Below are 24745 nucleotides of genomic sequence, written 5' to 3' on the forward strand. Positions count from 1 at the left end.
TAATATTATAATAAAATAATAATATTTTCAAAATCTGTTTTTTCCCGATCTCATTTTCAGTTGAGACGCTAGCCATGCCTGACAAATTTCCCTTGGCCAACGACGATCTTAAACAATTTTTAACTAATTTAAGATGAAGTTAAAATTGTAATAAATTCTGTTTTGGTCAAAATAAAATATTTAAACTTAAAATAATGTTCAGTTTTGATACACTTACTTTTCAACTTTTCAGTATTTTTTAAACTGCTGAAATGTCCTAGAAAAAAATGACATACATACATAAAAACATACGTATATGGGGGAAATATTTTTCTTTCTGTCTCAGGCTCTAATTGGCTTGACATGGCACTGTAGTCTGGGATCTTAACACTTCCCTCTTGAATGTCTTCAGTGGTTGAACTTCTAGGCCTCATTTCTCAAGGAACGTATGACATATGTCTTAAATATCAAGTGAAAGGATGTGACAGGTTTTGTTCTCTACTTTTCAATAGAGCTGATAGTAATTTACTTGAAAAAAATATCTAGGAGAGAGTTATACAAAAATCAATCTTTATATTAAGAAATTATTTGTATCTTATTAGGTGTCATAATGGTATTTTCATTATTTTTTTCTCTTCACCCATTAGACAGAGGTACTAAAATTTCTACAGACCTAAGGATATCGTACCTTATATTGGCTTTAAACTACTACCAGGATAATTGAAGTTGACAGTTGAAAAGAAATGACAAAATAATGAAAATTGCTGAAGCCTTGTGATGGGCTACTTAAAATGGGTTTTATTCTATAATTATCCATATCACTGTTAAGATTTACAATTTCCATGGTAACTTTAAAAGAAACAATTTAAGACTTTCTCTGAAAAAAAAAAGTTCACTTTTACATACCACCCCATCTCCTTCTGTGATAATCCACCTCCTCTCTCACAGCCCTCCTGAGGGGATGAGGAGGAAGTCCCTGGCTGCCGTGTTTGTACCAGGCGAGCCCAGTTTGTTGTTCAGGAGGGGGAATAACTGAACTAAACTGGCCCAACGAGGCACTGCCTCTTTCCAGGGAATTTGAGTTAAATGATACTGAATGCCCCAGTCAGGTAATCGTGTACCCCACAGTCCCAGATGCAAGTTCACACATAATCAGAGCCAGGGAATGTCATGGAAATCCACAGGCAACTTGGAGACATAAGAGGGCAGAAGCTAAGAGAATGTGGCCGACTTGCAGGGAGGCGGGGCAGGAACTGGGTGGCATCTAAGATGGGCAAAGAGAGTAGCTAACTGGTCGTTCCCCAGGCCCCCTAAGACCTGGCGTTACTGCCTGCATTTCGTGATACAAAACTGCCCTGTAGCCTCAGAATAAAAACCCTTTTTACCAGAGGTCTTAGCCTTATCGTCCCTACCCACAAACTGGGTGACAAGTGATCTAAGATGGTCACACAGATTTGGGCACATTGATGGAGCGTGTTGTCTGGGTCGGGGGTGAATATTTCCACTGTGCTACTCAGACCAGCAATATGATTTTGACTCTGAGAAGGTGTCACATCTTAAGAACATTGCCAGAACATGGGGTTCAAGTGTCAGATTGCATTAGAAACTAGAGGCACTTGAACCTACTGGTTGAGCTGTGGGTCTAGAGTCGGACAGACGTGGCAAGTTGTCTACCTTCCCTTGGCCTCAGTTTCCTCATGTGTAAAAATGCAGACATTAATAAAACCCAACTCCTAAAGCCTGTGAAGATTAAGTGAGAAAATGTATGTAAAGTGCTAGTCCAGCATTTTGTGTGTTGTAATAGCTCTCAATAAATGAGAGCCATTTTTAAAAAATTAAAAGGCTTGGAAGGCATAGGAATGCTTTGCCCAAAGCAAACAGCAGGGTAGAGAGAAGAGTAATATGAAAAGGGAGACAACTTCATCTCTTTTGCTTCCTGTTGATGAAGTACAGAAGTTAAGGAAGGTAGAGTGCCTCAATATGAGAAATACTTTCTAATACTTAGATCTGAGAATTGCCCAAGCCCTGACTAGCTGTTCCTACACTAACTGAGCTCTCCATACCTACGTGTATTCAAGAAGAGGCAGGCTGCTCTTCTATTTGGAGGTGTTATAGAGGGGCTCCTAGGTGATTTCTAAATTCATACTGGAATCCCAAATATTCTCTACTGTTCAGTCATTCAAACACACACACACACACACACACACACGTACGTCAGGGGGAGGATTTGCCATAGACCTGATCAATTGATCTCATAACAAACCCATAAAAAAGAAGTCATGAGATATTAGTTGGCCATCCTAATAGAACACATGAGTGATTAGAGCTGGTGTTGATGGGATTGGTCCAGAAAGCATACTCTGTACTCTACACCTTTTCTAGCATCCCACACTGCTGACATTTATTCATGATTAAGCCTTCCTTAAAACTTCTACATCTTGATCCCATGGAGCAAAAGAGATGAGTTTTCTCCTTTGTCTGCATGACCCTGAGACAAAGTCCCCTCTGAGTCCCCAGCATATGTGCAGGAGGAGCTGTGAAAGTGAGGCTTTGGCAAATGCTTGATGACGTTATTTCATAATAGAAGGGCCAAGTTTATCCTCCTGAAGCAAAGGGCACAACACTAACAAATGCCAGAGAAAATGTCTGGGGTGTAGATTTTGCTGTCTTTCAAAGCTTCTGGTTTAGACATTCACTTATCTGACATTGAGAACAATGTGACATTTTTAGCAACAGGATGTCTGTTCATGTAGTGACAGAGGGTAACATACCTCATTTTGTGTTCTCTATATATATAAATTTGTAGGAGGTAAATTAAAACATACGCAGCTTATAAAACAATATGTTGTATTATCAGATACAGAGAGAATTAAAATTCCTAATGGTAGGCTGCAGTCTTCTTCTTACACTAATGGTTAGACTTTAATGAAAACAGCAAAAGTATGTAAATGAAACTTCCAGAACACTAAAGTTTCCTTTTCACCTCTCAGTGTAGAGCATTTTTGTTTCTTGGGACTGCCAATTTCTTGGGAGGATAATTCTTTATAATAGAGCATATATTTGGCTAATTCATGATGTGTAGCTGACAGCTCTTGGCATTTACTGAGACTTCTTGCAAGAATGTGGAATGAAAGTATTTAAAATGAAAAGGTCACCACCGTGAAAGGCCATTAGGTGGAAAATGAGACAAAAGTAAAGTATATCACAATAGGCAAGATGTGCAAACATGTCTAGATACCGATCAGTGGATAAATGGATAAAGAAAATGTGGTATATACAGACAATGGAAGATTATTCAGCCTTAGAAAAAGAAGGCAGTCCTGTCATATGAGACAACACGGATGAACTTTGAGGGCATTATCCTAAGTGAAATAAGCCAGTCACAGAAGAAGAAACACTGCATGATTCCACATATATGAGGGCTCTAAAATAGTCAAGCTCATAGAAGCAGAGAGTGGAAAGGTGGTTGCCAGGGGTGGGGGAGACGGGGAGATGGGAGTTGCTGTTCACAGGTGGAGTTTCAGTTACACAAGAAGATGACGTGATTACATTCTAGAGATCTGCTGTACAACATCACGCCCATAGTTAATGGGACTCTATTGTACACTTTAAAATGTGCTAAGTGGGCAGATCTCATGTTAAATATTCTGACACAATTAAAAAAACTCAGAACTGCAACAGTTTTATGCCACCTTTTGAGAAAGTGTTATAAAAGACTATACACTGTCATCTCGGAACCAACTGTTGATTGGATGAAACAAACTTTTATCTACCCATTCAAAAAATGTACTGTTGAAAATAATATATTTCCCTTTCCCAATCAGATGCATAGTTTGGAAAAAGGATATTATTTTAAAATAACAACAGTTACTCCATAGTGAGGGATTATTATGTAGCAGGCAGTGTCTTATTCAAACCCCACAGCAATAGTGTGAGATGAATGCTATTATTATCCCCATTTTATAGATGAAGGAAGTGAGGCTCAGGGAAGGGGAATAACTAGATGAAAGGTCTTACATTAATAACCCCTTAAGGAGCTGATTGTCCAGTTGTTCTCCTCCCAGTCTCTCTTAAGCTCGCAAGAAAGTTCCCCTCCCCACTTCTAGGTCAGTGGTCCGTTAGCAGACCTCATCTTACATATGCACCGTCAGCAGCATTTGTGCAGTTAACCATCTCTCCTCGATATACTTTCCTCACTTTCCTGGATTTCCTCCTCCCTTGAATCTCCTTAGCTGATTCCTCCTCTTACTGTTGGGATGCTCTTGGGCTCAGTCCTTGGGCCTCCTCTTTTCTCTGTAGTCATGCTCTGGTCATCTCATTCAGTCTCATGGCTGCAAAACCATCTATAAGCTGATGGCTTAGATCTCCAACCTGGACCTTTCACCTGAACTCCAGACTCATATATCCAACTACATACTGGACCTCTCCATGTGGATGTCTCATACACACCTCAAACTTACCACGTCCCAAATGGAACCTCTGATCTTCCCACAAACCTGCCTACTCACGGTTATCCAGTCTCAGTGGACAAAGGGTGGCAAATTCCATTTCTCCCCGTTGCAAAGATGCAAAACTTTGAAGTCAGTCTTGACTCTTCTCTTTCCCTCACCTCCAACATGCAATCTGTCAGGAAGTCCTATTTACTCTATTTTCAAAATACATTCAGAATTCGATTTCTCACCACCTCCACCGTTTCCACCCTGCTCGGAGCCACCGCCATTTTTCACTTACGTTGTTGCCATAGCCACCTACCTGGCTTGCCTACTCTCCTTCTTGCCCTACTATAGTTTGTTCTCCACTGAGCTGCCAGAATGATTCTGTTAGAATATAAGTCAAATGATGACAGCCATAGCCTTAAAATCCCCCAATGACTCCCATTTATATTGAGAGTAAAAGTTGAAATCCTTGCAATGGCTTCTAGGAGCATCTGTCCTATGGCCTCTGTTACCTCTGACTTGACTTCCTCTTACCTACGCCTCACATAATTCCTCTCCTTCCCTATGACTCCCTTGCTGGTCCTTGAGCAGCCCCGGAGTGCTTCAGCCTTAAAGCCCTTACACTAGATATTCCCTCTGCCTGGAATGTTCTTCCCCCTTCAAAGCTGTTCTATCTACTGCATGAAGACCCTTTGACTATCCTATTTAACATGGACTCTGCTCCCCACATCCCTGCTCAGTGCTGCTTAGTTTATTTACATAATCTCTTTCTAATGTATGTAGTAATCTACTTACCTAAGTTTTTATTAATATTTGTCCCCTCTACCCCCGACAAGACTTTGATCATCAGTGGTTTCAAATGCAGCTCTGTGACTAGAACAGACGACGCATGCCCAATAAATATTTGTTGAATGAATAAAAGTGACAGCATCTCAAATCTTAACTTGTGGCTCATGCTGATTCCCTGAGGATTGTATAATGAAACCAACTGTCTCCGGTCAGCCTGGACGGTGACAAAGCCATAGGGAAGAAAGTTATCAACTTAAGTTTCCAAACATAATAAAATGATTTAGAAGAACCAAACTATGTCAGGTGAGTGAACTGAGCTGAGAACGTGGTAGCATTTGCTGTGATTGCTCCTACACATGCTTCCAGGGACACGTCCTGGGACACAAGTAAGTCTGCTGTCTGACACTAGCCCAGCCCTGTCTGTGGTGTCTCAGCTTGACTTTGCTCCCTACCTCATGGGATTGTGGAAGTTATTAATAAATGTGAATAAGTTGGAACAGCATCTGCATATAGTAAACTCTTAGTGTTTGTTAGCTGCTATTGTTATTATTATTATTTCATAAGGGCTTTTAGAAAATACTACCTTTATTCAAAGAATTTACTCTAATGAATGAATTTTGCATATCATGATTAGCTGATGAAGGAAATGTTTTAGTAGAGGTATAGAAATACCCACTTGTCTTTTTAATCATCTAAGCTTAAGGTTTCTGCTTTATGGGTGTGGCGGGCGGGGGGAGAGGATTTTGGTGTCAATCAGATGCCTGTTGAAGATTTTCTATAAAGCTTAAAAATATATCTCTTCAAGGATATGTCTTGAATGATCTTTAATAGCACAGCTACAGGAAATAGTATTATACAAATTATTTACTCAGGTATGAGTGTTTTCTAGACTCCTACTACTGCTGCAGTTGCTAGTGTACCTTTATAAATGGCTACCATTTATGCAGGGCTTGCTCTGTCCTAAGTAATTTACCTCTACTATCTCCCTACTCTTATCACAACCTAAGAATTAAGGATTAATTAATATTCTCATTTCTTTGTTCAGACTCACAGAGTAGTTAGGATGGTTGCCTCATCACATAGCCAGTGATGGAGCTTGGATTGAAATCTGCACTTTATCATTAAAGCTTATGCTCTTAACATTACATCATTTTGTGGAAAAGCCAAGAAGACAAACACATTTCTCTTCTAACTAGATTAATAAATATCAGCAGAATGACACTATGGGAGAATTTTATGTATAAGCAAATAAAGATTTACTTCTTAATAGTCTGAGTACTAAAGATTGATTAATAGACTTTCTGAAATTGTAAACTTAAAAAGGTAGAAATTGATCAAGTTTCAATGAAAATGAATATTGAACTACAAGAAAATAAACTCTGGTGGAATTAAGATGAATGTTTCTTGCCAAAGTGAATTATAATGGACAATTATTTTAAAAGGTTTTACACATGTAAATAAAGTAAGAGCTAGGTACTCAAAGGTCTGGCATGAAAAATATTTCTTTAAAACTTAAAAGTACTTTGCAGCCTTAAGTGATAACCAATCATCAATGATTTCTAATAAATACCTAGAAGGAAGAAACTGTTAAAACATTATTTCTGGATAAAAGATCTGTAGATATATATTTTTTTTTATGTAGATATTTTTTAAATTAAAAAATACCTAGAAACTTCTCGATGAATTTAGTAGGGTTTTAAATAGGAAGATGGTTTCTTTCTCCTTTCCTGATTGCAAACTAACAAAGCATTGGATTATATAAGAAGCCCAAACCAAAGGAGTTAGGGTCTCTACAGAATGCTGTAAGAAGAGATTGGAAAGTGTAAGGTACCACTTGGCAGTCTGAGGACTGAGAGGCCGCAGCAACTGCAGGTTTTTGTCTCTCTGGCTGAAGAGGTATCTTTGCAGTCTCTGGAGAAAGCTCAGGTGGCTGTTTGTGGCTTTCAGGATCGTGTCCTGAAAGGGGAGCTATCTGAATGGAAAGAGATGCTGTGTGTATCTCAGGCACTGGGTTAGGGGGTGGTGAGCAAGGCCTTTTGCGAAATGAGGGTACTTCAACAGATTTGGAAAACTGTGGAGGATTAAAGGGGATGCTACTTCCTGGATCCTGGTTATGGATTAGTTTCAACGTAGAGATTCTCCGAGTCTGAGAACCTTGCGTGTAGTCCTCTTGTAGAAATGGGGTACTCATGTCAGCTTTTGGTGGGGGACCTGTGCTGGAAGGTGGTGGTAGTGGATTAGTGATTTTTTGTGTATACGACACAGTTGTGTTAGATTCTTGAGAATATACAATTGTCTGGCTGGACTCATCATTAGAATACATAGTTCCCTGAAGAGGTGTTTTGTTAGTAGAGAACTCTGTACAGGAGGGAATTTGTGTGTTAGTTACTAATTGGTCTAAAATGTCACCCTTTGTGTGACTGGTTATCAAGGAGCTACAGAAGCTCTCTTTTCTGGGTGGTGGAAGGGGTGCCTGGATTATCAAAACATCCGGAGAAAGAAATAATGTTGAAGGAAAAACAGAGAGAAAGTCAAAGTTAATCATTAAACCAGTGTTAACTCTACCCTTAAAGAAAGTAAAGCAACATGATACCTTCTTATTATGCTATACATTTTGATGGCCAGATTGAATGATCATTTTTCTTTTATTATTTAGAATGTGTTTTAATTTATTATCAATAGTTGCCCTCTGGAGGAAAATAGTTTTATAGAGAATACATTATAAAGTTTGTCACCATCTACATTCTGGGAAATTAGGTTAAAAGTGAACATATGTTCTCTTGGCATATTTTTAGACCTTGAGGTATATATATATATATAGTATTTACTCACATTGTTTTGGTAACACTTTTCATGCCTGTAACACAATTTTACTAATATCTCCAACACAGAGTTTCTTTAGTTAATATAATGAGCAGTTGTATAACTCATATTTGTTGAGTAAATAATATATTGCTGACCTCATAACTTTGAAATCCAAATCATCAGGTGGCAGTTTTTTAAGAATTAGAAAATATCCTAAAAATTATGTCAGAAACTGACCTGCTTTTATCAGCTGAATTAGAAAAAATATTCAGAAACCTGTTTTGAACTTAAGACATGTCTTCCACGTTGTAAATACAAGTCAATACGAATACAAAAGCAAAACCATATCAAAAATGAAACATATCAAAATATGCATGTTACTAGAAAAGAGGCTCTAGAGCAGTGGCCTAATAGCCGTGCTTTAAAATAACACAGTAGACAACAGTGTGCCAGATTACCTGAGCTGGTGATTTTTTTTCTTGTAGATTTGGTCGAACGCTTCTAAAACCTTTTGCTGCAAGAGAGGAATATGTAGCATCTCCATTCAGTGTCTCTTGATTTCGATCATTGTAATATCTCCAAGCTTTTATTAAGGGAAAGCAAATCGGATACAAAAATATCTACATTCACTTTTAACATTTTTTAAGTAGAATTTATTTTTTATTTCCAAAATGGAAGTTTTCTTCTTAAAAGTTTAATATGCATAAATGTATATGCAGTTTAAGTTTACGGTAGGATTAGCAATGTGGCTATAAATATGTTTTTTAAAAAACTCACAACAAATGTAGTGGTTATTCAGAATAGTTTTTTTTGTACCTGAGTCCGGTGACTGAGAATCACGCCCTAAAAGAAAAAGAAATGTTGAAATTAATACTCCGGTGAAAGAAACGAACAGTCGCGTAAAGATCATTTGGCCAAGAGCTACGTGTATTTTTTGGCAAACATTATCTCAGTTCTAAAACTCTGGGTACATCAAATAAACTAATGGAAGTTTGTGCATTTATTTTTACTCCAATTAGAATGTAATTCATTAAATATCTATAATATATAATTAACACATATATCAAACACTGATTTTTCCCTCAGTAATATTGCAACCATTCAATTTTATCTTATTATTGCTTAAGCTGGATGAATTTCTAAATATCAAATTAAAGGATCAAATGGTTTGTAAACAATGAATGCTTCTCCCAGCAGTGAATCAATCCACCAGATCCTTAGCTTTCAATGCCATCGATTTTTTGTAGTTTGTGGGGTTTTTTACCTTAAGAAAGTGTAAATACCCTACCATATTATGTGATATTTTCAAATTATTCTCTAGACTTTGAATTTTCTTCTTATTGCCATTTGAGTCATTTTATATTCAATTCTGAAAGAGCTGTTACAATATATTCCATTGTCTTGCAGTAAGCATTTCAGTAGTAATAAATTGCTTTTGATAATGCAGTTGGGAAGTGGCTCAATGACATATTTACTCTCAGTTTTATTGGAATTATACATTCAAGAATCTCCTATAACTTATGAACAATTTTAGGTAATCAATTTGTGTTGCTTGGCTCTATTATAACACATGGCCAACTTCACCTAGAATCATAAAGCCTTAATTTTGGAAAGGATCTTAGGGGTCATTCAGCCTAACCTTCTGTCCAGGTCCTGGATTCCTTCTGCATGTTCCCTGAAACCATTATTAATTGCTGTTATTTCAATGCCTAATAGAACATGAAAGTTGCATGTAAAAAGGACTCTCTGTTTTCTTTCTAATGCTTAAGGAATAGTTATTTTGAAATCTAAATACATAAATTTGGAATGATAAAAATTAGTTGAGAAATACAAGACTTTGATTTTTAGATAAAACATTTATAATAGATTCTTTCCAAATCAAAAGAAGAAAAATAAGTGTGAATTGGCGCAGAGTACATTAGAATGACTCCAGCTTAGGTGAGTTAGAGGAGACTAATAAATCTTCATTCTTTATGATAGTTGCTGATTTAGTATGGACTTATCTCCAATGAACTCAAAATCAGAGTAATAAAATGGGTACCATGAAGTAAAAATAACTTTGAAAAGTTATACATGAAATATTTATTAGACTTTACTTCTAGGATTTGATGGAAGCAGAAATGATTGAAATTCTCAAGCACTTAAATGATGATGAGGACTCTCTATAAAGAAAGCAAACACAGTGTAGCAATACAGAGCGATCAGAGGTCTGCTTTGGGGCACCCAAGGAGAGCGATTTAATAACCACCTGGTGCCACATACTGTTTGTGGAAAAGGAACAAGTTTTGGGACTTGGGGAAGTGGCAATGAAAAGAGAAGCAGCATTAATAATAATTATTATTACTTATAGTGTAATTATTTGCTTGAGAATAGGGAGTTAATTTTACTCTTGGTTTGATAAAACTGAGCTTATAAACAAGGGTACGTGCTGGGGATAGATGTGATAGGAGCCAGATGCTTGGAGGTGTGAGAGGTGTAGACTTGGTGAGGAAGAGGTGGGTATGTTGAGCAGACTTGAAGGACACTTGAAATAAACTTCCTGTAATTGACAGTTTGTAGAGGGCCAGTTTTGTTTCTTCTTACTGGTCACCATATTGGAGGTTATGGAAACTTCAGTGGGATAAACATTAGGTACAAGAATCAGAGGATAGTCACTGTAGGCTCAACTAGGGTCTATCCCTTTCCCCTCTTACCAGGCCCAAGTATCTCCAAATGAAACTGTACCTATGCTACAGGAAATATGAGATATTAATAATGGGGAGCTCTACGGAAAAGCCCTGCTTTACACTGTAGACACAAGTGTGTAGAATTATGAGAAAGGAGAAAGGATAAAAATGGCCATGGATCAAAACTTCAGGACAAAACCATATTTTAATGAAGCTTATATTAATGATTAAAATCCTAGATCCATGTCAAGTAAAGAGAATAAAGTTTTTTTTTAAGGGTTGGGCCAATAAATGACTTGGCAAATGCATGGAGAAAATGGTTTTGATCAATATCATGAACATTATTCATGACCATTCACTTGTGAAAAAAACAGAACTAGAATTCTAGGGATCAGAGTCCTTAATTTCTAGTATTCTTTAGTGGGTAGTCATTGCTTCTTTGAAAATGTAAGAATGAGGAAATGGGACAGATTTATTGTTCCCTGGCTGTTCTGCATGTGAAAATCAATAGAGTCTTTGAGAACTAAGAACTATAACTGCTCTTCTCTCTTACAATGAGCACTCCCTGTGTCCTGGCAGAAGGTAGGGAACACCTGTCAGAGAAGTTGTCAAGGCATTCCTGGCTTGGTGTCGGGCATTGGACTTGATGTCCTTAGAGGTCCTTTCCAACTTTATGATTCCAATACATGAATTGTCCATTGGGACTCTACTTCTTGTAAAAGCAAAAGAGAAAGACAGACTGATTTAGTGGACAAATAGTTGATGACTAGCAGCTCACATGGACTCTCTGATCTGGGAGGAGAGATTGGGAAGGTTCGAATCTTTTGTGGAGGTAGTCTAACAGCCTCTACTTAAAGGCTGCTCTATTTTAACAATACTTAAAGCAATAAATATTTATTAATCTTCCTTTGATTCACAAAAAAGACTGTCAAATAAGTTCTTATTATGAAGGCTACTGTATACTGTGAGTGGGCATACAAAGAAGCTGATTTCTTTCTTCAAAATGTAATTAAAACTTCTTTGAAAAGGGGCTCATACCTTACATGTCTAATTAATACAAAAGAGATCTATTTTTAATGTAACAATTAAATCCAAAATTGAGGGGACCTCAGTCTCTAGAACTCTTACTCCTATTTGATATAATAGGAGTGATACAAAATTTAAAATGGTCCAGAGTGACTACTAACTTTTATTACTGAAGATTATTTTATATTCCCCAAGTATTTAACATTTTCTAATATTTTGATTCTGAAGCATTATAGTATATTAAGTTGAATGATATGAAATTACTAATCTTCTAGCTTTGACTCTCCAAAATGGCAGTCTCTGGTTCAACCTAATAGTATTCTTTCTGTGGTTACTTTTATAAATAACAACAATATGGCATTTTTGAAGCATTGCCATGTTCCCTAGCATGTGCCTTAATGGTCCACATCTGAGTAGCTTGGGCTAGAATTTTACTTGGTTGAAATGCCAATGATATTCATGGTATACACATTCCAACTACCTGATGTCCCTGGACTTTATTTTATTTACTTTCTTATTTCTCTTCATTCTCATTTCCCTACAAACTACATTTGTAGTTTTTCTAACATTTTTCCTGCTCACATACACATGAACAAACATGTACAAATACATATATAAAGAGAATTTTTTTCAAACCAAAATGAGATCATACTACATACACTACAATGCAATTTACATTGTTTTAAAAAATGTAATATATTATGGAACCACCTGGCTTCGTATTTAAACTTAGACATTGAAATCTATTTATGGATTGGAGGTGGTGGGCAGGAGTGGGATTCTCCACATGGAAGCTTGTTTTTTCCTCAACGAAGCTGGGTAGTTTAGGATCAAGTGGCTTTAAAGCCAAGGACATCCTGACTATTTAATTAATGACTAAATGGATGTGTGTAAAAGACACTAATATGCACCGTGAGAATTAGAATTATTTAAACACTCTTCATCCCTTTCCCACTTCCGCTCCAAAAGCCATGAATATTATAAAAAAAAAAAAACCCAAGGAACCCTCAACTAGCCAACCAACAATCAAACCAACCAACCAACTAACCAGTCACCAAAACATATGGGTGTATTTCAGGGTCTAGAGAGGCCAGGGTGGAAGTCATGAGAGATTATTTATTATAAGGAGACTCACTTTAGTGGATGCTGAAGTATCACCCCCAGTTACTTTCTAGAGTATATTTATACTTGTGGGTGCATGTTAATCTTAATTGGACCAAGATGTTTAAAAATATATAATAGAAGGTTCTTTGCTGATTGGATTAAAGGAAGGTTTAAAGTCTCTTTCAAAACTAATATTCTATCATTATATTTGCAGCCTTTGGTATAGAAGCGAATTAATAAAGATTCAGTTTCCTGCAAATCCCACTTCCTAACCCTCTGTGTCCCCACCCCCCAACAATTTTTAGGTAAAAAACAACAAAAGCACCTGTGAGTTATCTTAATTAAATATTATGTTCCTTTAGTTCATGCGATACAAAAACTTCAATAGCTATTAACACTTGCATTTACTTAACACATTTTTGGCAAGTGACTGTTGTTTTTAATTAGATTTTTAAAATGTTTTCTACAAGATGTCAGTTTCCTTTGGCTTTTTTATTTTTAGAGCAAAACAGTCATAAGGGATAGGAGCTATTCTTGAGGCAAGAAAAATAAGAACTTGTGGGGCGTTAGAAAGGTATTTACAGCCACTTTCATCATCCAAACAGGATAATTCTGGAAAGAAAGAAAGGTCAGAGAAAGGCATTCAAGTATGACATTCTGTGAGTTAGTGATATTATACCTGCAGCCAATAGGTTTGGAGAACTTTGAACTCTCTTCACAGATGTTAATGTAACAGACATGGCAGCACGTTTGCGAGCACACCCACCGCTATCTGGAAGCAAAAAAATGATATAGCAGAGGCCACAGCAAAGGATAAAGCACATGCAGTATCATGCATTTTCAGTGAGATGTGGCAGACATCCATGAGAAAGATGAACAGTCAGAACTAGTAACCATGGAATACATCCGCAGAATTTACACCCACCCCAAACTAAAGGAAAACAAAACAGAAGAAAAAGCCAGGGGTCTGTCTTAGAAATAGATGCCAATGATTTAATAAAAAATCAGATTTTATACTTAACATTTTATGGTTTTTCTTTAAATAACACACAGCTATAGAATTCAACTTTGTTTATACCATTTAAATTCAACTATTAAATTTACAAGCAGTGTAACTAGCTTTTAGAGTTATGAATAACCTGTACTTCAGGATTAAGAGCTATGGTATAACATACTTTTGTATCCAGCATATAGGTTTTACTGTATTCTAGCTGTTATGATTCCTGAAAACAGCTTGAAGAACCTCTTGAAGTAAAAGTTGTTAGCTGTTATAGGTATAATATATTTGATACATAAGATTCATAAAGAGAAACAAATGGTGTTATGGCAATACTGTGTCTTCCCATGGTTATTATTAGTTATGGGAATAATTTGCCTAATTGAGGTAAAAAACAATGTTTATGTATACAGTACTGAAATGACCATGTTTTTAAAAATTAGTTTTTGTACTTTTGAAAAATATGTATATGATCTGTATAGTTTCACTTATGCAAATCACAACATGAAGCAAAATAAATGAAAATTCATCAGCTATTTTAATATGACTTGAGAAGTTTATTATAACAAGACTTCTAAAATTGGAAGGTTGATGTTCTATTTACGAACAGATTCCAATTCCATTCCCACATTCCTTTTTATTTGGAATGTGCAATAAATAGTTTTGCTCATTCCCCTGCAACCAAAAGAACTTAAATTTAATTCTTTTTGAAAGTTGTAACAAGAAGATAAATTCTTTAACCACCAATATTAAACATAATTATTATATATTGCCGCATGCTAGTCTTATATATTATTTTTCTTTATTTCTTAAGGAGTGTATCCACTTTGTTATTGGATGTGAGAGAATTTAAGAGTGCTTGAAAGTATGATTTGGACTAATTGTTGGTAAAATCACAAGTAGTAAGGTCAGCAGACCTTAAAATTGATAGAATGATTCTCATGTCAAAATATAATTTCTTAAATATTGATATATGCTTAAAATAACAATTTCGTAATGCAGATAATAATTAAAACAGAAAAATGACTTGAAACAACATACGAAAGTAAATCAAACAAATCAAAGACCAAATACAGAAAGACATAAATGGTAGAAACATACAACAAAATGTATCTTTAGGAGAGGCACCGATAGGATTTTAGCAATCTCTGCAAACTGAAAATAGTTATGAGGGATGAGTGTTTCTGATAAAATGGAGGTAATATAATTTAATATGCAGTATATAGCAGCTATCAATGTCTAAAAGGGTTAAGTAGTCTCCAGGGTGTTGAAAGTGTAAATGGAAAGCTCTCTAAGAGATTTAATTTTCTTGTTCTTTTAATTTTGAACATCTGAAAACAAGCAGAGATGCAAAGGGAAAATTTCAGAATGAGGAGACCCAAGGTCACTGGTTAAGCCTTTGGTTTCCAAAACTCTATGTTGAGCACCCACCTCAGTGGATTCACAAGGGTTTGGGGACACAGTTCACATTTTTGAGGAAAACACAGCGATATCTATCAGACAGACTGCATACACCACTATCCTGAGGTAGTTCCCAGTTTCAACATGAGAGGTCGTGTTATCTTCCTGTAAATGATGTCACATCTTTGTAAAGCTGGGTTTTTGATGATTGCTATGATGGAAAGCAAGTGCCCTGTGGAAGTAACCTGGACCAGTAACTGGGAGTGGTGATGTACAATCTAATTGCAAGTCTGAGAAGTTTTGTAGCATCCAATACGCACAGACATCCCAATAACAAGTAACTGTGGTTATAAAGAATGAGATAAAATGATTACTTTTCAGTTGAAGTATATTATTTTTTCAAATTGCTTCTGAGTTGATAGAACATGAGTACTTACTAAGTTGTTTGCCCCTAACTACTTAATAAATACAACTGTTAGGTACTTCTTTTGGCTTGAGAGTGTGGTAGAAAATTACTGAACTGTCTTGGCACCGTAAACCAAGAAAGTGTGGGAACCTCTGGGTTAAATAAAAAAATTTTTTAAATTTATTTATTTATTTTTGGCTGTGTTGGGTCTTCGTTTCTGTGCGAGGGCTTTCTCTAGTTGCGGCAAGCGGGGGCCACTCTTCATCGCGGTGCGCGGGTCTTTCACTATCGCGGCCTCTCTTGTTGCGGAGCACAGGCTCCAGACGCGCAGGCTCAGTAATCGTGGCTCACGGGCCCAGCTGCTCCGCGGCATGTGGGATCCTCCCAGACCAGGGCTCGAACCCGTGTCCCCTGGATTGGCAGGAGGATTCTCAACCACTGCGCCACCAGGGAAGCCCCGTGGGTTAAATAATTTTTGTAATCTAGGTAACTCTAAGAACTAGATAAAATGACTGGAGAATTTGTCTTTATTAACAGGTTAATAAAGAGCTTAATTTGAAAAGTTGAGGCATTTGTGAAATTGCTGGAACAGAGAAATCTATTATATTGTTTCTACTTATTGTGTCGATACTTTCTGCTATTTATTGAAGATATCTTTAAGATCACAAAATGAGGGTGCTGTCTTACATACTTAGGTCATCCCAAAGAATCCTAACGCTACCGTTACCTTCACACTCATTAATGACCTGCACACTCTTCCAGGCAGCGGCAAGACTCTCCGTAGCTGTTTCTACTGCTGGAAAACACTCACAGAAGTAAACCACATACAGTCAATCATTTGATGTCTTACTCTCTTTCCTCCATAGCTAAGATTTTCCTTAGAAAATAGTGGATCGAAAATTCCAAGAGAACAAATATACAAAACATGCTGTTTTGTATATTTTTATACATTATTTAGATACTTTAGTATGAAAAATGTATCACAATTCCCTTGGCTCGTTTATTATGTATTTGACTAAAAAACAAAGAGCTGCTTTAAAAGAATCTTTTTTTTTAAACATTAGTGACTGAACATTGAACACTGAAATAGTAATATATCCCTTTAATGATTGATAGGTATTTAAATAATGAAGACCCATTTTATTTATTGGATATTTAGGAACTAATTTCTACTTCATTTTGAGATACAGTGGCAATGCTTTTTTCAACTTCCCACAGTATTATTTATATGTATTTTCAAAAGTGGCATGTTTTTATAGCAACATTATAGTATTTTAACATTTTAAACAAAGCATTTTAAACAAAGGCTTCCAGTCACTTCTAATTAATTATGTATGCATATGTTTGAATATCATATTTTACATGCATACATAGACGTATAAATTCACTCATATAATCAAAATATCTATGCAAATTAGCATTCCATATAAAGCCCAGCTTATTCCTTTTAATGAGAGGATGTTTAGAGGGTTATATTCATGCTGCTATAACAGTAACTTGGCTCAAGTACCCTAGAGAACTAAACGAATTTACAAATTTCTATTTGCCTACTTTGTTATTATGGATTGAATTCTATGAATGGGAAGGTTAATTACTAAATGCATTGTAATGAATATGGCATATTTAGTATAATCACATATTATACCTCTGTCATAATAGGGTTATAATAAATAGGAAAATCAGACTCCACAAAATGAAGGATATTGGGAAGTTATGTTCAACTTAGGTCTGCAGGAAAATGCTGTAGAACAACCAGTAAATATAACTTCCTCCTGTGCACGTCCTGCTGGAGTGATTTTGCAGTTTCACAGTATGACTTACCATAGCTCAGCTGTGGGCCCTCTATTCTATTTGCTTTCTTCAATCTCTTTTGCCTAATAATATTTTCCTTTCATTTCCCATGTATAATTCTGTCATCTCCAGTTGTCCAAATGACTTTTCTTGGTTCATTTCCAGGGTTATAATTTCTCTTGATTTCTAAGCCTTCCTTGTATATTTCGACTGTCTCCAATATCCTCATCTTGCCTGGTGCTCTACACAGCTACGGGCTGACTGCATCTTCAGGGGCCAGCCGACCTCGAATTCTCTTTGGTCGGTTACAGCAGGTTTCTGCTAAGGGGCAGCTGCAGAATCATGTTCAATAGCGCATGTCTCTACACTTGATCTAGGGATTAGATATTGGTTTTCACCAATGGTTGTTAATCCTCCCTTGAGGCAATTTGATAACAAGAGACAGCAAAAAGGCAACCAGCTTGACGTGAGAAAAACGTCTTCCACTATCCTTTCTCCTTTGCTGTGGAGTGACGGCACTAAAACAACTTCCCAGTGATCACTTGTGGATAGGAAGTGCTATTTTTAAAATACAAATTACAAAATTTCAGTGAGACAGTTGTTTTCCAGAATTATTCAACACTGAATATAAAAATTTCAGGGAGAGAGGAAGGTGAAAATATAAGCTAAAATGCTTATATTATGGAAAAAAATCATATGTATCAAGCAAGTATCACAAACATTTTTACAGTTAATCTGTATACAGCACAAGAGTTCAGAGCACCAATGTTATTAAGCTATTTGGAGATACTGTTCCCACATCAAAATTATAATGCTTAAGACTTTAAGTGTATTGTGTCTGTGGATTAATTAAGCTGATTTCCTGTGAAGCTTTGGCACTCTATCTACGGTCGCTGTCAACATAAAATGTTTACAGAACGGGGGATTTAAAATATTTTCTACTAGAGCAACTTGCCTATGAATTTAACCTATTTTAAGTGAGAGATTTCAGATGTATGCATTGAATGGCATGCTACCTCTTCCTAGGGTTTACAGGAGTTAATGTCATGATATGATTACAGAGAAAGGGAGTAAGAATAGACAGCAAAACGGAAAAGTCTACTTTTGATAGCTATAAGATTAAAACACAAAAACAAAGAAATCAAGTAATGAATTTAGACTATCTAAGAAACTCAGTATCACATTTAGGATCAGCAGAGTGCTAAACTAATGATTTAGGGCCAAGATGATATTTAGAGAGCAAGGCTGAAGAGTTTAAAACTAACAGAGACAGCATACCTGTGTTCATTTTGACCTTGGAGGGTTTGTTATTAAAGTCTTCAGTTTTCCTGTAGAAAAAAAATGATGTATTAATTTGTTCACTAGCATGGGGAACAAAATATCATGAAAGAGTGTTTTTGTTTTTGTTCTGTTTTGGTGTACCTGTGAGTTAATATCACATGATCATTAGTCTTATTTAAATTAGAGTTTAATAAGGTGGCCAGAATTTATAGTTCTATTCAAGTTAAACTTCAGTTATTATTGGTTTTATTATCCTAAACATAAACTTATGTTTTTGCTTAATGGTGACCATTAATGGATGAAAATGGAGTGGGGTTTTCATTGTTAAAAATTAAATTGCTTTCATAAACATTTATAATAACAGTTTTTGTTCTCTAAGCCAGAAAGGATCACTGGTTGTTAAGCATCCTCTCCCAGAATTTTAATAAGCACTCTGGTACTTTGAAATCATTACCTTACATTATTCAATTATTATTTTCAATTTGTTATAGAGTTAATTTACTACCAGGGAATGTTTAATGTATTTAGTATGTATGTTGAGCAAATAGTCAAAGAAGATAAGATTCATCTATTTTTACAAAGATGCAAGAAATAAATGATTACTACAAAACCCACTTCTGTTTCAGTATCAGATATGGTGGTTTTTCCCATTGAAGTGTTTGCTGTATAACAATTGAGATTAATTCATTTGAAATGGTTGGGAAAATGGTGCTTGTTGTAGAAAAAAAAATTTTTACTATTTGTATTATTTCTTGACGTGTGAGATGACTTAGTTCTTTCCCTGGCGTATTCTCTTAGCCCATTTTTAGAGTTTCTTATTTATCCATAACCTACAACGAAAGAGAAAGGATAGGCTCTTCAGGAAGCAGTTCTTTTAAGAGGAAGAGCTCTCTGAAAGATGTTTAACCCTGGCCACTTTGCCTTGGCTCCTGAGTAGGGCCTGTTGTTAATGAACGTGAACTTCCCCTGTACCACACATTCAGTTTTCATGTGCATTAGCACTCTAACATCCGATAGTTAAAACAATTTTTATCTATACCTCATGGATGAGTAGGGATAGGGTTGAAATGAAATCATCTGTCATGACCTGTCAAGAAAGACCTTCAGTAAATAAGTTTTTCTTCATTCTCTAAAAAGAGCACCAAATGAGCTTCCTGGCTTTCTTGTGTTTGCCTGTCAGGGTTCTGGCCCTGTCCTCTTTTCTGAGCATTTCTCCGGTCCTCGTATGTTCTGCTCTAGTCATCATTCATCATTTTCTTTCAACATGGCCATCGAAGTTCACCTCTTATAGAAAGCCTGGTTCTATTTATTACTAATGTGAAATTCTAATAATAAAATTACAGTATCCAATTGGGAAGACTGGACAGCTACATCAAAAGAATCAAACTGGACTACTTGCTCACACCATGCACAACCATAAATTCAAAATGGATTAAAGACTTAAATGTAAGACCTGAAACCATAAAACTTCTAGAAGAAAATAGAGGCAGTATGCTCTTTGACGCTGGCCTTAGTAATATATTTTTGGATATGTCTCCTCAGGCAAGGGAAACAAAAGCAAAAATAAACAAATGGGACTACATCAAACTAAAAAAAGCTTTTGCACAGCCAAGGAAACTATCAACAAAACATAAAGACCACCTACCAAATGGGAGAAGATATTTGCAAACAATTTATCTGATAAGGGGTTAATATCCAAAATATACAAAGAATTCATACAACTTAACATCAAAAAAATCAAACAACCCAATTAAGAACGGGCAGAGGATTTGAATAGGCATTTTTCCAAAGAAGACATACAGATGGCCAACAGGCATGTGAAAAGATACTCCACATCACTAATCATCAGGGAAATGCAAATCAAAACCACAATGAGATATCACCTCACACCTGTCAGAATAATTATTATCAAAAAGACAACAAATAACAAGTGTTGGCAAGGATGTGGAGAAAAGAGTATACCCTCCTGCACTATTGGTGAGAATGTAAATTGGAAAAGAGTATACCCTCCTGCACTATGGAAAAGAGTATGGAGGTTCCTCAGAAAATTAAAAATAGAACTACTTTAAGATCCAGCAATTCCACTCCTGGGTATTTATCCAAAGAAAACAAAAGCACTAATTAGTAAAGATATACACACTCCTATGTTCATTGCAGCATTATTTAGAATAGCCAAGATATGGAAGCCAACCAAGCACCCATCCATACATTAATGGATAAAGAAGATGTGGTATATATGTACAATGGAATATTACTCAGGCATAAAAAAGAATGAAATCTTGCCATTTGTGACAACGTGGGTGGAACTAGAGGGTATAAGTGAAGTAAGTCAGGCAGAGAGACACAAATACTGTATGATTTCACTTATATGTGGAATCTAAAAAACAAAACAGGGAATTCCCTGGCGGTCCATGGTTAGGACTCCGCACTTTCACTGCCAAGAGCGTGGGTTCAGTCTCTGGTCGGGGAACTAAGATCCCACAAGCTGCTCAACATGGCCAAAAAAAAATTTTTTTTAATAATTTAAAAAACCAAAACAAATGAACAAACATAACAAAACAGAAACAATCACAGATACAGAGAACAAACAGGTGGTTGCCAAAGGGGAGGGGGGTGGGGGGAAGAGAGAAATAGGTGAGGAAGATTCAGAGGTACAGACTTCCAAGCTGCAAAGTAAAGATGTCACAGGTATGAAATGTACAGTGTGGGGAATATAGTTAATAATTATGTAATATCTTTGTACGGTGACAGATAGTAACTAGACTTAATGTCATGATCATTTTGAAATGTATAGAAATATCGAATCACTATGTGGTGTAACAGAAACTGACATAGTGTTGTAGGTCAACTATACCTCAAAAACAAACAAATGAACAAACAGACTCATAGAAAAAGAGATCAGATTTGTGGTTGCCAGAGGCAGGGAGTAGGGGGAGGGGGAATTGGATGAAGGAAGTCAAAAAGTACAAACTTCCAGTTATAAAATAAATAAGTACTAGGGATGTAATGTGCAACATGATAAATATAATTAACACTGCTTTATGTTATATATGAAAGACGTTGAGAGAAAATCCTAAGATTTCTCATCACATTGAAAAATATATTATTTTCTATTTCTTTAATTTTGTATCTCTATGAGATGTTGGATGTTCACTAAACTTATTGTGGTCGTCATTTCACGATGTATGTAAGTCACATCATTATGCTGTTTACCTTAAACTCATACAAGTGCTGTATGTCAATTATATCTCAATAAACTGGAAAAAAGTTATTTAAACCTACAAAAATTTTTAAATGTGAACACCAGCTAATTATAATGATACCTTCTACCCTAGGGTAGGGGGAGAAATGGGGAAATAAAATAGCATGGAAAAAAATACACATAAATGATATGAGATGTATATATGAACCAAGAAGAGAAGGATTTTATCTTTTTTACACCTAGATTGAATTACTAATGCCCGGTACTCAATAAATACTAAAACAATGAGCATATAGAATGGATAAAGTCAGAGTACTGATGTTCATCCCAATTTATATTTTAGAGCTATAAACTGAAAACAACACAGATGACATCCTCATTGTGTAGTGTTTTGGTATCACCTGATTGTGTTCAGTGTCACATTCTTGCCCATCCACCCTGGAAGGACACTGCAGCAGTGTAGGAGAAGCAGGGCAGGAGTAATGTGTACGGTTGCCACATCTAGGACTGAGAGAATTACCACAGTGTTACACTGAATTTTACAGTAAAATTTCACAGGCCAACTGACTTTAAAGAGTGAATGAAGGAAACTTTATTATGATGAATTTTATCTCTTATTTTTCAGCTGGTATAAGTAAAGGGGCACATTTCTATTTTCTTTTTCAGAATACAAAAATAAATGTGGCACATAGCTACGTATGTAGCCTTAATACCTAATGTAGCCTACTTGGTAGCCTTAATACCGCCTGGATTGAAGGGATGCCAATTAAGTCAGGGAAGAAGGCAGTGGTCAGTGCAGGAGACTTGAGAAAACTCCATCAGATGTATTTATTTTAATGTCTCAGTAGCAAAACTCCTAATACGTTAACCTTAAATGGACAAAATAAATGGAAAAGTAAAGCCTCAGGGGATGTCTGTGACCACAGCTGAGGCAACTGCTAAAACAAGAAGGAATAAACAAGTCTCCAGAAAAATGAGGACTGTGAAGACATTTCCCAAATTCTATTTATCACTCCTTTTCCAAACACTTGATGTTTAAAACTGTTTTAAGTTTTAAAACTGTTTTAAGTTTTAAAACTGAATGACAAAGACAGTGTTTGAGCTGGAACAATACTGATTGATAAAGAAAACATCAAACAGAAGGAAAGTTAACTCTGCTACTCTAATAACGTTTTTATACCAAGTTAGGGAACTAATAATCAGCATTTGTTGTTTGAATTCAAATGCCGATATTTACAAAATATCTGACACTGAAGAAAGTAAAATAGGATTAACGGGAACAAAGAAAGGCGCCACAAATCCTTGAGCTTTTCATCTTTAAAGGGATGTATCCTGTTACTTATAAATGTAACACGTGAGGTTTTTTAACTTCGCATTGTTTTAGATGTCAAAACGTGAAATGACTAACTTCCTAATCAGGCAAGACATTTTCCAAGTTTTAAAAGAAAAGCCACAGTGATTGAGCTCTGCAGAAGAACCCGAAACCGAAGGCTTCTTGGGTGACTAATAAAAATGCATGATTCTATTTCCATTATTTGTACTAAAGCCATTAACAAGTCCACAACTGAGAACTCTCTTTAGACAGTTTGAACTAAAGCGAACCTAATCTCTTTTGTTCTGTTCTGAAAAAGTGTCTTTGATTGTACTTACATAACAAGCACAGATTATTCTGGAAAGCATCAAATTCCTGGAGTGTTTGCATGCTACTAGGAGAGACAGTATTTCAAGTATTCTCTTAAATTGGAATTGAACCAGGTCCAAGACTATGAAAACTGACCATAAAATGCAGACTACCTTGAACCTCAGCAGATAATCCACAGAGCAAAAACTGTCTGTACATGAGAGTATCAAAATGATATTCAACAGGTGGAGCGGAGATGTATTTACTTAAATTCAGTTCTTGCTGAAGTTTTTATATAAAAGGCAACATTATGTGTATCCAATTTGTGTATAGCAATGGATTTGTTTTTCTCATAGGTCAGAGTAGGGTTCTTTCCCAATAGGCATTGGCAGTAGATTGTGCTGCTTGTTCATGCATGGATAAGACATGATTTGGTGGCTATGGTCTTTTAATTCTGCTTGAATTTCAGTGATCAGATATCTCTCTTTTTTTTTTTTAATGGATCAGAGTCGGCTTTATTTCCAACATGCGTATGACAACAGGTTGGGTAATTTAAGTTTTGAATGAGGATCCTAAGATGTTTGATTGTTCATTCATGGGCACCAACATGACTTTGTGCCCATAATCTTGTAATTCTGCTTGAAATCTTTTGATTATGAGGCATCCCATTCTGAAGAGGAGCTGAGGCAAATTCTCTCCTCAATTTTGGCCAAGAATTCTGTGTTAGTCATTTTGTTTTTGTAGACTTGATTTTAAGCACCAAGGCCAGCTATACAGCGATAGGACTACATTTTAGCTCAGCTAATGCGAGGAGTTTAAGATTGGAGCCCAAAAGATTTTCCATGGAATAATTTTAATCCAGTAAATTGCTAGGTTATTTTAAAATTATTCTATTCACAGTTCATATATAATTCAGAAAAAAGGACTCACAAATAGTCAAAGGGGTGGGAAAACATTGAGGGATGTTAGATTTCTTAGAGATATTTTAAACACAAGAATAAAACTACGGTGCATATTAATTTTATGCACCAGATTTTAGCCTGAATTTACTTTGAAATGGTATATGTACCACTCTTTCTGCATAAACTACCCTGAGTGGTCAAATCCTTTCTCTCTCTCTTTGTGGTAGGATTAGCCGTATTCATAAATGCCAAATGATTTCACTTTTCAATTACAGCCAGATGACTTAATTTAGGTTGTTGACATTTATCTTTAGTTATCTTTTCTAATATATTAATGTG

The 24745-nt window shown here is 36.0% G+C and overlaps 1 protein-coding gene across 6 annotated transcripts in view; it reads right to left on the reverse strand.

The window, feature by feature from the left end:
* SORBS2 (sorbin and SH3 domain containing 2) overlaps window positions 1-24745 on the reverse strand; it is a 203712-nt gene that overhangs the window by 74478 nt on the left and 104489 nt on the right. For all 6 annotated transcript variants that reach the window (XM_068531974.1, XM_068531980.1, XM_068531978.1 and 3 more), the window contains exons 3-6: window positions 18679-18728; window positions 13485-13577; window positions 8826-8852; window positions 8468-8592 (exon numbers count right to left, since the gene is read on the reverse strand). In XM_068531974.1, the coding sequence (XP_068388075.1) occupies window positions 8468-8592; window positions 8826-8852; window positions 13485-13577; window positions 18679-18688 (255 nt within the window). In that variant the 5' untranslated portion in view covers window positions 18689-18728. The remainder of the gene's footprint in view (window positions 1-8467; window positions 8593-8825; window positions 8853-13484; window positions 13578-18678; window positions 18729-24745) is intronic.

Source organism: Eschrichtius robustus, chromosome 21 (genome assembly GCF_028021215.1).
Source record: "Eschrichtius robustus isolate mEscRob2 chromosome 21, mEscRob2.pri, whole genome shotgun sequence".
NCBI classification, from domain to species: domain Eukaryota; kingdom Metazoa; phylum Chordata; class Mammalia; order Artiodactyla; family Eschrichtiidae; genus Eschrichtius; species Eschrichtius robustus.